Consider the following 14467-nt stretch of genomic DNA (forward strand, 5'->3'; position numbering starts at 1 on the left):
AGGGAGATTTCTGATATTTCAGGGAGTCTCCTGCAGAATGCAGGAGGGTAGGCAACTATGCTACATTGTGCTTGTGTGCGTTAACTATTCTTATTTTTCTTTAAACTATTAGCAGTTTTTTTTGTTTTTTGAAGCTGCCATGAATTTTTATTCTGCTACTATTGGCGGGAAATTGAGGCTAAAGTAATATTTTATTTTAGTACATTGTTGAATAACACCATTTCTATTTTTTCTTATTGTTAAGGTACTTAGTAAATCACAGATGTACATTAAATAACCTCTGCATAAGGACACATTTGAAAAATCTCTAACTTTTAATAGAATCAGTAACCAACAAACACTGTGGCCTGACTACGCATTCATAATATACCACAATCTTACTTTAAAGGATAATTTTCAGATGGCTTCAAATAAGATAAATCAAATTACTTGCTTGCTGCAATTAGCTGAGTAAATGCAACACTGCCCAGGATAACCCTAGAGGGCCCAGCGCTGTCTTCCATAACCAGATCTTCCTGAGGGGCAGTCAGGCACAGGACACAATTAACATGGAATAGCTGCAGAAGTTGTGTGTAATGTCATTAAATGGCTTAACTATATGAATTCACAGACGATTATTAAATTCCCAGGTGGTCTTTTTATAATGATGTTTTTACTGGTGTGCATTAAAGGCAATTAAGAATGAGATGATTATTAATTTTTAACTTTGCTTGCATTTCCTTTTGCAAGATTATAAAATACTTTTTCATTGTGACACAAAGGTTAGGGTGTTTAGGTACATTAATAAATTAGGCAGTCTGCATCCCTGAAGTTATCATTTTCTGAATATACATATATATTTTTGTGTGTGTGTTTCTATGGTTTGGGACTTGTGCTCCAGGTAATAGTCATGAAGCTAATGTTTATAATTAGAATAAAGGGGCAATGAAATGTTTATTAATTGAAGCCATATTTATTAATGACGGAGGCACCAGATATATTGTACACTTTTGGCACTGCCACCATGTATTTGCCGCAATCACTATTAATAATTTACAGTATGGCTATAACCCTGAATTCTTGAAATAAGGCACGCTTAGTGGGGTATATAAAGTCAGCTGTAAGGAAATAATTAGTCTTTCAGTGATGTGCAGAGCACAATTTATAATGAATCCGTTCAAGCTTTGGGAGGTGGCACACTTAGGAAATCTTTACATCACTGCAAGTTACACACTGGCCGACAAAGCAGCTGTTATGTTGTCGTGGGTTTGTCCTTCATAATACTGATATTGTGTCATCTGCTGGGTACTGACATTACAGCTGGGCGGGTATATGTAAATGTATATTGGGTGCAGGAGATACGGCATACCCATGACTCAGAATGGGGAGTCAGCATATATAATACACTTACCCTATACTGGGAGCAAGCCCCAAATTGGCATTGTCCTACCTAATTGGGGACACGATTTGCTTGTTGGAAGCTAAAGCCAACAATTTTAATTTACTGCATTGGCATTTGTTTCTCACCCACATTGAAATGACTACTCTGCTGTAGTGTCATCAGTTGATGTTAATTGATTAGATTATATATCCTCTATAATGACAGATTCTGAGGTGATTGCATTGTACATTTACTATTTTTCTCAGTTCAACATTTATTTTTTCACCTCTTGCAGCATGAAACTACCTTTATCTTTATTTTAAGAATTAGCAAGCTGTGTATTTTACCCCTCTTCTCCAAATGTACAGACATGATCTTGGACCACCATGATTCTGCGGGCGAGTTAGGAGACAATATCCGGGTGAAAGTGAAGGAAGCACTTTTGAAGAAGCATCACCATCAGATTGAGAAGAAACGGAACAATCTGATTCCAATGGTGCGCTCCTTTGCAGAGGTTGGGAAGAAGCAGTCAGAGCCTCATTTATTAGACAAAAATAGTAAGTTGCTTTTATACTCTCTGCTCCCGGTACTCACTGGTTTTTGTATGTCGTACAGACTCCCTGCAGAAGTGTCATCAGCACATAAATCTATACTGAATGCATGTAAACAGGAATGGAACCAGGTGTGGAATGCTACACATAGCAAAGGTGACATGAGCCCTAGATATATTCATCGTACAATTTGGTATAATGAAACACTAACCCCCAAATGTAGTAGGGTGTCAGAATTAGAAAGTGAGATTTCCCATTTTTTTTAAAGCGGCAATCATTTACACTGAAAAAACAAAGCCTCTGCCCCCTACATTTGTCTTTGTACAGTAATACAGTTAACTGTATGTGGCTGACCCATTACATAGCAGGGATCACATTTACCAAATGCCTCTGCAGTTGGGCAAAGTTTTGATTGTGTGAAACAGTGGGACTGAATTACAAACATCATGCCCATCCCCAACCACATCCTTTATTTAATTCGCTTAAGCAGAGGTTCCCAAACTCTGACATTACGGGACAGATCTTAAGGATATCCATGTTTCAGCGTAGATAACGTATTTAGTAATGTAGTCAATTTGATTTAACCATGTTGACTCCAGCATGGATATCATGAATACCCAGACCATAATGGCAGAGATTAGGAGCCTCTGTCCTAAAGTCCCTCTCCCATGTTCCTCTCACATTTTCTGATTGCCCTGTATTTCATTTCATATACTGGTTGGGTCTCCCTTATCCGTGTATTCCAAACACTGAAATATTCTGAAAACCGTGGTTTTTCAGAATATTTGTTTTTTGTTTCCCCCGCCCCTTTTCTTCATACTTATCTCGCCCCCCCCCCCCCCCAATGTCCATGGCAGCCTTCAGGATCCTCTTCAGCGGCATCTTCAGTCCCAGGGGTGCATTGCGCGAGGCGGGATGGTGACTAAAGAGTGTCCTGAAGGCCGCCAGGGGACGTCGGGGGACCATCGGGGAACCACCAGGGGATCAGGTAAGTATGGGGGAAAAAAATATAAAAAAATCCGGAAAAAATACCTTATCCAAAATGCTTGTGGTCCCAAGCATTACGGATAAGGGATGCTCAACCTGTACTACATATTACTGTTGATTCATTTCTCTCGCCACCTCACAACCTGTCTGAGGGTTCATTCTCCACCATTGTAATTAAATTCCCCTTAATAATCATTATAATTCTTCCATAATGTAAATTTTTTATGTATTTATATTTCCCCTAAATATGGGACAAAACAAATATATGGAATGCAGGACTTTCTAAAAGTCTTTTGGGGGGTAGACCAGAGTCCCTCAAGGCAACAACCAGTAGTTAACCTTTCCACACTTCTCCACACCTTTTAACCACCCGGATTACAATTGAGGGACTCTGTTCTACCCCCCCAAAAGAGGCATGCCAGCTATCCACAGGACACTCTGAGCCCCAATCCGAGAAGGCGGATGGTAAATATACTTTGTCTTGAGCCAGTCCCCAAAATCATTCCAAGTATCCATAGGAACGGACGGTGTTAACAGTGCTGCTCTTGATTTCTTTTAAATATTATAAGTGTGGCTGTTTTATGTTGCCTATATGCAATTGTTTTTATTCGTCATTACTCTATCAATTGATTAAATGTATTGATTCTTGATATAAAATACTGATGTAAAGTCAATCCAATAGTTTTTTTCATCACAGGCGCTGCATTCCATATATTTGTTTTGTCAATTTTCCAGGTTTGACTAAACCTGTTGTTTTTGCAGCAGCCACATAGTCTGGTAGCTCATCCGTTGTGCCCCCATTCTTTTTGGTGTCCCTGTACCCCCTGGGAGACAGGGGCATCAATACCCACACTTTCCCCAAAATATGCCACCATCTTAAACTACCTTTCTATTTTTCCTACAGGTCTATCCGTTTTTCCACAACCTACTCCCAATACTCTAGATGTTAAAAATGGTGGGAACCACGAGAACAGCAGTGCTGTTGACCTCAGCAAGGTTGGTAGCCTCACACTGACAAGCATTAGGCTTTGTACTTAGTGGGCACCGTTTCTACTTGATGAAGCTAGTGCAGGACTTAACTTTAGGCAAAGTGTCCATCGATATGTGATTATCTTCCAAAGGACGCAAACATACGATGTGCACAATTAAAGGTTTTAGAGGGGCCCTGATTTACGTTACCTAAAATCCTTTTATGAAGTGAAAATGGAAAGAAGTTCCACTGTACCGTAATGACCCCTTACCACATTTCTACAAAAAAAGGATACAGTTTATTAAGGGGTAAAGTTTTACTAGGATGGCAACCAATAAGATTCTACCTATTTATTTAGCACCTTCTAGAAGATAATAGATCGAATCTGATTGGTTGCTAAGGGCAACATCCTATTTTCAATAGAACTTCCATCTTCGTAAATTTACCCTTAAAACTCTTGGAACCAATGACATAACTGAAGTATAAGTTGTGCACGATGGTCAAAAAACTGAAGATTTCTTACCAAATCTCTCACTTTCTGAATCTCTCATCCTATTAAATTTCACCACAGTACTAAGCTAAGGGCACAAGACAACAGATTTTTCACAGGCTAACAAAGAACTAAAGGCCCCCATTCACTGGGGCAAAGTATTGCATGTGGTTCCTCTCATGCAATACCCCACGATCTCAGCCGGCAGCTGCCAGGTGGCAGGATTGCATATGATACACTGTATGAGGTCCTTTTGCATACAATGTATCCTAAGCGATCCTAGCAGGGGCTGCGGGCTTCGACAAATATTCATGTTAGCCTGTAGGATCTGCGACTGCGATGCGAGGCACATGGGAGTGTGCCTCACATGACAATCACAGGTGAATGACATGTGATGTGTCACCTTTTTATGTGATCCATTGCAGCAATGCATCGAAATCACATAAAAAGTGTCCATATCGCACTAGTGGATGGGGGCCTTTATTCTTGCAGCTCCTTGGAACCAATACTTTTCTACAATCATTGCATACAATGTGTCCTCATACATCATTGCTGCAGTCACATCAAAGAGCAATGCAGCTAGGGTTCACTAGGAGACTGTGCGGTTTATTTTGCAACAGCATATGTACTATATATATATACATACCTCCCAACTGTCCCGCTTTCCGCGGGAACGTCCCATTTTTTAGGGACTGTCCTGCGGCGGGTGGCAGTTGAGAGTCCCTCCTGTCACCCTCCTGCAGCACCGCCGGCCACATCCCCTATAGGTTTCTATGGGAGATACGAAGCTTCCCCAATGTATCAATAACGGGCAGCCCGGCTTCGCATCCCCGGCTACTGTCATTCTGAGATGGCGGTAGTCCATTATAGCCTAAGGGCTACGAATCAGTGTGGGGGGGTTAGCGCTAACCATGCATGCGCAGACCCCCTGGCCCCCGGTACAGCATATCGCAGGGACGGGCTCCTTTTGGAGCTCTATCCCTGCACATCAGGGATGATACATCCCGCCGATAGGATTGCATTTTACAAAACGATCCTTGGGCGGTAATATTCCACCCTGCGATTCTTGATAAATGGGCCCCATGGCACATTACATATATAAAATGAAATAAGAGATATTTTTCTGCCTGCAAACACTTCATTATAATGTGGACTTTTGACTATCAAACTTTATGCCTCATGTCTCATACTATATTTTAAGCTCTCATAATGCAATAATGAAAGTCGTATAAATTATAATACATAACTCCTTTTAAACTTGCAGTACTCTTCCGTGTGTTAGGTTGTTATAAATGGTAAGTAGTCTTATGTATATTATGTACTGCATGATATAACAGGTAAGCTATTCCAGTAAATTCAGGCAATCAAAAACCTTTAGTCCTATGAAATAATAAAAGCTTGCAGTACAATTAGTGCTGATGTTATTTATCTATTCTGTGCATTTAAAGGTGGATCTTCACTTCATGAAAAAAATTCCTATAGGAGCAGAAGCCTCCAATGTCCTTGTGGGAGAACTGGATTTTCTAGAACGACCCATTGTGGCATTTGTACGTCTGTCCCCAGCTGTTCTGCTCACTGGACTCACTGAAGTCCCAATACCTACCAGGTGAGGCAGACAACGCTGCATTAAGTGAACTAGTGCTCAAAAGGACTTCTAGTAACTTGGAAGTGTGCGCAGCTGTACAGAGAAGTCATTTATTTATTTATTTTGAATGTGAGGAAAATAGTGAAGAGGTCACCATCCTACTTTTAAACAGCAATTCGAAGGACTTTATATTCATGGTATTTAACCTGCATCATCATTACCAACTGTGTTGCTTCAAATTAAAGCAGGTTTGGTTTGTAGGGCAGGTTGGGGCTTATAGTTAACCCAATATCTGGAAATTCCCATAGTTCCAACGTACCTTTACATTTATTTGACTTAATTTTAGTTAAAGGGAAACATACAGATAAAACAGTGAAGATCAAGGGGGAAATTTACTAAGGCAAATTTGTCTAAAAAAAAATCATATTTGTATAGTAAAATACGAATATTTTAGGAGTATTCATATTTTTGCCATTTACTATGCCAAAAATACGAATATTCGTATTTGTATTTATGGCACATTCGTATTTGTATTTACAAATACGAATGTATATGCTATCGGGAAATACGAATAGGAATCACCATTCAAAAGAATGGTGATTTCTAATTTGTTAAGCAATTTAATTGCCGGCCAAATATGCCAGGAAAATAGACTTCATTTTCCTGGAGTGTTTGGCAAAAGCCTGCATGGATCAGTCAGATCCGTGCAGGCTTCAGTGTAAAAAAATAATAATAATAATTTAAAAAAACGGCATGGGGTCCCCCCCCCCCGTGGCCGTAACCAGCACCAGGCTGAATGAGACGGGGCTGATTTTATAAAATCAGGAAACCACTGAAAAAGGGCTCCCCTGAATTTTTTAAACCAGCCCCAGGCTTACACACACACACACACACACACACTTGCTGCTTGAGGAGTTCTCTTGACTGACCCTGATTTTGGCACCAAGTTGTCTTGAGCCATTGACTTTTGTACACTGAAGTCTTATGTGTCTTTTCATCTGTTTATTTGCCCCAAACTACTACTGCATGGCATTTGCCATTTTCTATCATTCTTAACCCCATGAGACACATCGTGTTGATAATAGGATACCTATATGAATCTGTATGAAAGTACCCATCATACTTTTACCATATCATACTTTTGTTGTAGTACCCATACGTTTAACCCCTGATGAAGTCTTTGAGACGAAACGCGTAGGGTTTGGACTTGCCTTGTATCGTCTTGAATTGTACAAGCAGATGTGGATTACGATATTTTAATAACAAAAGTACTACAGGATTTGCTACGGGGAGGCAGCTGCACTACTATACACTACACATGTCCTCTTATTCATATACCCTTAAAACATGGGGCCTTATTCTAGTTCACTCTTTGAGGCAAATTCCTTCTTAGCTGGACAAAACCATGTGCACTGCAGGGGGGAAGATGTAACATGTGCAGAGAGAATTAGCTTTTGGTGAGTTATTTTGTTTCTGTGCAGGGAAAATACTGACTGCTTTATTTTTACACTGCAATATAGATCTCACTTTGAAGAAAACCCCACTCAAATCTAATTCTCTCTGCACATGTTACATCTGCCCCACCTGCAGTGTACATGGTTTTGTCCATCTAAGAAGGAATTTGCCTCTAAGAGTGAACTAGAATAAGGCCCATGGTGTCCATATGATATTCCACAAGATTCACAGTAGTATTTAATTTTAATACAATTCATCCATGATTAGATTGCAAGAATAATGGATAAACCCTATGCATTTCGTCAGTAAGGTTTCCATCAGGGGCAAGGTCAATAACTGATGGATAATGGTCTTAGTGTATGAAAATAATACTTCAGAGATAAATTTATATAGCTTGGTTTCACCATGGGCCATAAAAACAGGACTCAATATATAGTAAATAATGATATGTTAGGAGACATTCCGTCTTTATATACAGTAGGTTCAATTAACATCCAGAAATTGTGGCAGAGATCATATCTTCGATTTAGGCAGATTATGATGTAAATATAACAGAAAAATGGGCCCAGGAAAAACAACTGTAGACATTACTGCAATTGTGAGTTGAAGTAAATTGTGCATTTCGTTATTTTTGATGGCTCTTCTTCCTGAACTGTGCAGGAGAGGAGACAAAGTGGTGCACGGTGCCAGTGCAAAAAAGTATTACCTTATTTAAATAGCCCTGTCTGCGGATCTGAAGCCATTGCATGGTTTATTATGCTGTAAATCTGTTGTGTTTGTGTCCCCAAAATATTAGATAGATAGATAGATAGATAGATGTGGAGTTCTGTTCAGGGGTGTAACTCCCAGAGGCCATGGAGGTTTCCTCCAGGCTCCAAAAACATACCATATTTGGAGTAGGGGGCACCAAACTCCAACTTGCCTCCGCTCGACTGAGATGAACGCCCCTGGTTCTGTCATTTTGGATAATAAATATAGGGTTCGATATTTTTCCTTTTTTATTTCCTGTTATTTACAGGTTCTTATTTATCTTGCTGGGGCCAGTAGGAAAAGCACAACAATACCATGAAATTGGTAGATCGATGGCTACTATAATGACGGATGAGGTACAGTATAGTAAAACAATATTTGTCCAAAATTCTAATCTTCTGGGGGTATAATAATATAGCCAATAGTCAACTTAACCAAAATGTCATTTGCTATAGTTACCTTTCATTTCGTATTTTTTAATAATAATATTGCTAGTTGTATTATTATTATTACATTGTTGCTCTTTGATCAGGTTCCACATTTGCAATATATTTACTTATTACATAGTGCTGCTGAGAGTAATTCTGGAACAGGCAAAACAGCTGTTCTCACCCTAGTTTGAGGTTTTAAAAAAATCACTCCTTATGTGCAATGTTCTCTCCTGGGCTTGCGTTCTTGATGCATTACCACAATATACCTGTGACATATGGACGGCATGGTATATACCACCAGTCAGACAATCTCTCAGTAACGCTATCCCCATTTGAGATTGATATATTACATGGGTACTTGTGTACTAACACGGCGCCCATCGCATCGCAGACCATAAGGCATGCGATGGTATGCAATGCGATGTTACGCGATGGCAGGCGATGTTATACAATTTTAAATTGTATACCATCGCATTGTATGGCATTGTATGCCATTGTATCGCATATACAATGGTATGCGATTTAAAATTGTATAAGCACCCTAATGGGTTTTTCAATGTTAAAAGTGCCCCCTACAGTATAAGATAATTACACGTGATGGGTGCTTAGTATGTTAAAAGCACCCCCACTATCAACGCCAACCCGAAGCGTGCCAAGCGCAGTGAGCCCGCGAGGGGCAGCGGTATGCATCCTCCGACCTTTTCATACCCCCACTATCCACGTCGGCGTGGAGTTGATTTTATATAGTGTGGCGAGCCACCGAGCCCGAAGAGTGGCATACATGTAAAGTAATACGCGTCCCCTCTTGGGGCTCGCCACGCTTCGGGCTCGGTGGCTCGCTGCGCTCGCCACACTAAATCAACTTCACGCCGACGTGGATAGTGGGGGTATGAAAAGGTCGGAGGACGTGTACCGCCGCCGCTCGCCACGCTTTGGGTTGGCGTTCATAGTGGGGGTGGCGTGGGGGTGCATTTAACATTGGAAGCCCCCTTTAGGGTGCTTATACAATTAAAAATCGTATTGGGCTTATACAATTTAAAATCGCATTGCATCGGGTGTATGGCATGCGATGCGATTATATGTCGTACGACTTAATATCCTGGGCGCCGGGGCGCCGTGATAATACACAAGTACCATTACATGCTTTCTTCTTGGATGACAGGGTGCAAAGAACCCCATTTTATGCTCTTTATAGTACATAGAGCCTGATTAATGCTTGATCGGACTGGGCCGAATTCGACCCCGTTTATGATGTTGCGGCATCGCACATGTGCAGACTCCCTGTGTGAACACCTTTGGCGAGCATCACACTCGCCGAATGGTTCCCGCAGGAAGGAGAGAGGGCGGACACTGGGGTATGCACAGCGGTTTATGGTCGTCCCCATGAAAATGCTGGGAGTTCCCCTGGGAATGTAGGCAGGTCGATGCCTGCTCGGGGGGGTTGGCTAACGTCACATGATGTCAACGCCTGCCCCGTATTCCGCATTCAACAGCGGAAATAAGTCAGTCTAGACTGACTTTTATTACCGAAGGTGACAGAAATCATTCGATGGTCTGCGACCATCGAATGATTTATCTCTCTTCAGCCACATGTGAGGAGATGTGTTGGAGTACACATCCCCTCTCATGTAAGTGAGGGTTGGGGGGGGGCATTCTGTAGGGTGGCGGGCGACACTTAAATATTCGCTAGGCTACATACATATGGAGCCTCTTTCTTCTTTGCCTTTATTAGGATTACCTGAGAAAGACCAGTCACACTAATCCCCTGTTAATCCCCTTGCTGTATTGTTCTCTCTATTGTATTGCAGGTAAGAACAATAAATGAAAATAACCAGAAACGTAGTCAAGAAGAAACTGGCTCTATCTCTATACTCGCAGCCTAGCGAACAGGATTGAATCAGGCCCATAATCCACAATATCAGGCGTTCACAATGTCACCTATACCAATATTTTCTTATTGAGAAATACAGCAAAAATGATTACATGATTTTACCTGTCATTTACGCGGCGAGGACAGGGTCATTTTCCCCATGTATTCTGATTGGCCACCACCAGCACGGTGTTTGCCTATCACGTTGACCATGAATAATTTGATTTAGTCCTTGACCACCAACCCGAGGCACCTCTGCAAGTTTCCCTCAGAACCCAGTTTGCACAAGACTTTATGTAATAATTAAATAAAAAGCAAATATAGAGCCCATACAAAACATCAAGTTTTGATTGATTTCTTAACAGTTGCTATAATAAACTAATAATGTTTTTAAAGATTTTTCACGATGTTGCTTACAAAGCAAAAGACAGAGAAGACCTATTAGCTGGGATTGATGAATTCTTGGATCAAGTGACGGTGCTCCCACCGGGAGAATGGGACCCATCCATTAGAATTGAGCCACCAAAAAATGTTCCTTCTCAGGTTGGTATCAGAAATGAGTTTAAAATAATATCTCTTCTTAAGGTGCATACACACTGGGCTTAATTGCCCATTATAGCGACAATGTCGAAAATTGCTCTGCTGGAATTTTCTCAGTCCATATACATGATTTTCACCCGTGCAAGCAATTTTTAACGGCGGGGGGCAGCTTTCCAAAGCAGGATGCTATGGAAAGCTGTCCACCCCACCGCTCATCTGATAATAAAGGCATATGAGCGGCGGTGGGCCGTGATGATGCAAGAGTGCGCATCAGTGCTCATTGTCGACCCTACACAATGGCCGTCTTTTGAGCTGATAGCAGCTCAAATGGTTAAAGTGAACTGTTTTCAGGTCAAAATTGTCTATTTTGATTGGGCCTTTGCTGTACAAGAATATTCCTGTCCCCTCTTTAGAAGCAGTAAGAACAGCATCCATATGATTTCCACCCTATTGTATGATATTTTAAATAATAATCTAATAGGCAAAGACTTGTTATATAAAAAAAATCATAATTTTGTAGTGCACAGATTTTGTAGTGCCTTACGGAATCATATACTGCATAATATGTGTGTGCTATATAAAGAACTGTTAAATAATAAATACCAATTTGTACTTCTATATACAGTACAACATTTCTTACCATATTACTTAAAATTGAGAAAAGGCTAGTAGGGGTTTCGCATTGCAACATATGTTCGAAAAATTATCATTATGTTGGCTCATAGTTGCCTACCCTCCTGCATTCTGAAATAACAGTAATCTCCCTCTCTCCCTCATTAGTCTAGCAATCTCCCTCATTTCACCTAGCCCACAATACACGGTTACATTTTTTTGGGGAAAAAAGGAATGATAAATACATTTACATTGAATCATCAGCACCATTTCCCAACACTTTACCAAGTATAGTATCTCTTACTAACTGCTTTGGGGCTCATCTACATTTGGCTATAAGTCATTTTACAAGATTCCTCTCAGATGTAGCAGTACACACCTTTCTAGGTGCCACGTTCACAAACTCTTTTCACAATCTCTCCATATATGGAACTAGACACGCCCTTTGGGAGGAGCATGACATGCACCCTCAATGGGGCACTTTGCAAAATTCTACTGCCATCTATAATCTCCCTGAAACTAGTATTTAAAAGTAGGCAAGTATGTGTTGGCTTCATTTCCTATTTAACACATTTTGAAATAGTTTTGTTGTGTTTTTATGATCCTATAGGAGAAGAGAAAAATGCCCGGAGTACCCAATGGAAACGTTTGTCATGTGGATCCTGAGCCAGAGCCAGAACAAAGTGGACCTGAACTGCAGCGCACAGGAAGGTCAGTGAATATGGCCTGCAGTAACATGGGGAATTCTGTGACATCAGAGTGACAGAAATTCAATGCAAACACATCCGCAAAACAAAGCCATATACTGATGATTACTCTGAGGCATATAGGATACAAACACACATATATATAGGGCATTAAAGATACAAAATCCGGTCAAATGGGCAACAGTAACCATGTTGACGTTTATAATGTCGACATCAGAACATAGTCATGGTTCACATGTCATTTCCAAAGTCAGTGCCACGGCATTGCCGGGATCCGGAGGAAGATGCTGGGCCGTGCTGCAGCCAGGAGAAGGCCACATGCCACTAAAACACAGGGACGGTTTGTTGGAAGGTTTTCATGTCAACATTCTTTTATCGACCTGATGACTGTCGACATGAGCTGTGGATAAGTCACAGCACACCTGTAATAAACTATGAAGATAACATGTAATACTATTTTTATCTTCTAGTCTGTTTTCTATTAAATGGAGTCTAAAAAATTAGCTAGCATTATATGATCTGTTTTTTTATATATTATATTCAATTTATATATGTATTTGCATGAAACAAATCCCTAATGTGTCATATAGCCTGATCATTAAAACATGTGATTGATTTTCCTTACACGGTTGCAGACCTAGCAATCTTTTCATTCTATTGTTCTTTCGTGTGCTAACATCTTACTCATTAACAAGTGTATGTGCATTTATCATGATCAACCCAAGTGTACAGATGTGTCCTCATTCGCTATTGCAGCAGCTTCTCTTCGCGCCAGGTACCTTGTGAACAACAGACCTTTTTCAACTTTACTTGAGTGTTAATCTTGGTTGCAATGTGATTCACAAGACTGCACTGGTTATTTAATATGCAACTCTTCAACATTTATGTGAGGCTACGTCTGCCTCTTTATATGAAGATATATAATGCCATGTTTTTCTGAACACATTTTATTGTGGTGTTTTTTGCTTGGTCTGTGACCAGAATAAGAGGCAGATTTAAAGTCACTATGCTTCACCACTTTGAGTGACCCACTTGAGCCAGGCGTCTCGGGCAGCATGGCATATTGAGACTAGGTTTTTGAGAACACATCTGTATATCCAGGGCTATTTTTCAGCAGGCTCCAGCAGGAACTGAGGCCCTTATTCTAGTTCACTCTTTCTGACAAAATATTTCTTAGTTGGACAAAACCATGTGCACTGCAGGTGAGGCAGGTGTTACTTGTGCAGAGATAATTAGATTTGGGTGGGGTTTTACACCTGCCTCACCTGCAGTGCACATGGTTTTGTCCATCTAAGAAACATTTTGTCAGAGTGAACTAGAATAAGGGCCTCAGTTCCTGCTGGAGCCTGCTGAAAAATAGCCCTGTGTATATCTGTAAGCAAATGGCAGTATCGGGGTAACATTTGCATAATTGTGTCTTTAAAGGTCATATATTAATACCAAGGCTGGGACGTAATGAGAGATGATTTTGGTCCAATATTACATTTACAAAGTCGGACAATCTAACAGTATCCAATTTCAGTAAAATTCTGACTTTCAGCTCCAAATACAAACGGCTGGTAAAGTCATATGCAGATGTTTTGACCATGTTAAACATACAACTCTGGCCATACAATGCGAGCCGAGTTCAGAACTCAAACACAAAGCAACTTGAAACAAAGTCGGACATATTTTGAGCTTGTTTGTTTGGGTGAGTTATATTCAGCAATGTTTAAGTTAACTTACAAGTAGTGCATATTTGTAATAAATATATAAACAATAAATTATTTCTGACCTTAAAAATGCAAAATGTACTTTGATTTGTGAAAATAGGTCATGTACTGTAGATGTTTTTTTTGTGTTTTTCAGGCAAAATGCATAACAGACACACAAGCAGCGTTTGTTGATTAAAATGATATACAGAGTGCCTATATTCTGCGTGTATTTGCGACTGTAATTGCATAAAAAATGTTCTGATACAATGTTTCCCAGTGAAACAGTGTTACATTACAGTATGTGTTATCCAAATACAGTCCCAATTAGAGACAATCCACATATTATTGTATGCGAATGTACGTGCATAACCAATAATGTAACACTGTTTGGGTGGGAAATACTGTACAAGAATATGTTTATGCAAATAGTCACAATTAAATACAAATATATATGCTGTATATCAA

The 14467-nt window shown here is 40.2% G+C and overlaps 1 protein-coding gene across 1 annotated transcript in view; it reads left to right on the forward strand.

The window, feature by feature from the left end:
* The window catches only part of LOC146057790 (electroneutral sodium bicarbonate exchanger 1), a 170104-nt gene that overhangs the window by 127147 nt on the left and 28490 nt on the right, over positions 1 to 14467 (forward strand). The window contains exons 6-11 of the mRNA XM_083169467.1: positions 1729 to 1917; positions 3803 to 3894; positions 5807 to 5964; positions 8417 to 8504; positions 10846 to 10992; positions 12212 to 12312. Coding sequence (XP_083025593.1) covers positions 1729 to 1917; positions 3803 to 3894; positions 5807 to 5964; positions 8417 to 8504; positions 10846 to 10992; positions 12212 to 12312 — 775 coding nt within the window. The remainder of the gene's footprint in view (positions 1 to 1728; positions 1918 to 3802; positions 3895 to 5806; positions 5965 to 8416; positions 8505 to 10845; positions 10993 to 12211; positions 12313 to 14467) is intronic.

This window comes from Crinia signifera, chromosome 2 (genome assembly GCF_055691185.1).
Source record: "Crinia signifera chromosome 2, ASM5569118v1, whole genome shotgun sequence".
Lineage (NCBI taxonomy): Eukaryota > Metazoa > Chordata > Amphibia > Anura > Myobatrachidae > Crinia > Crinia signifera.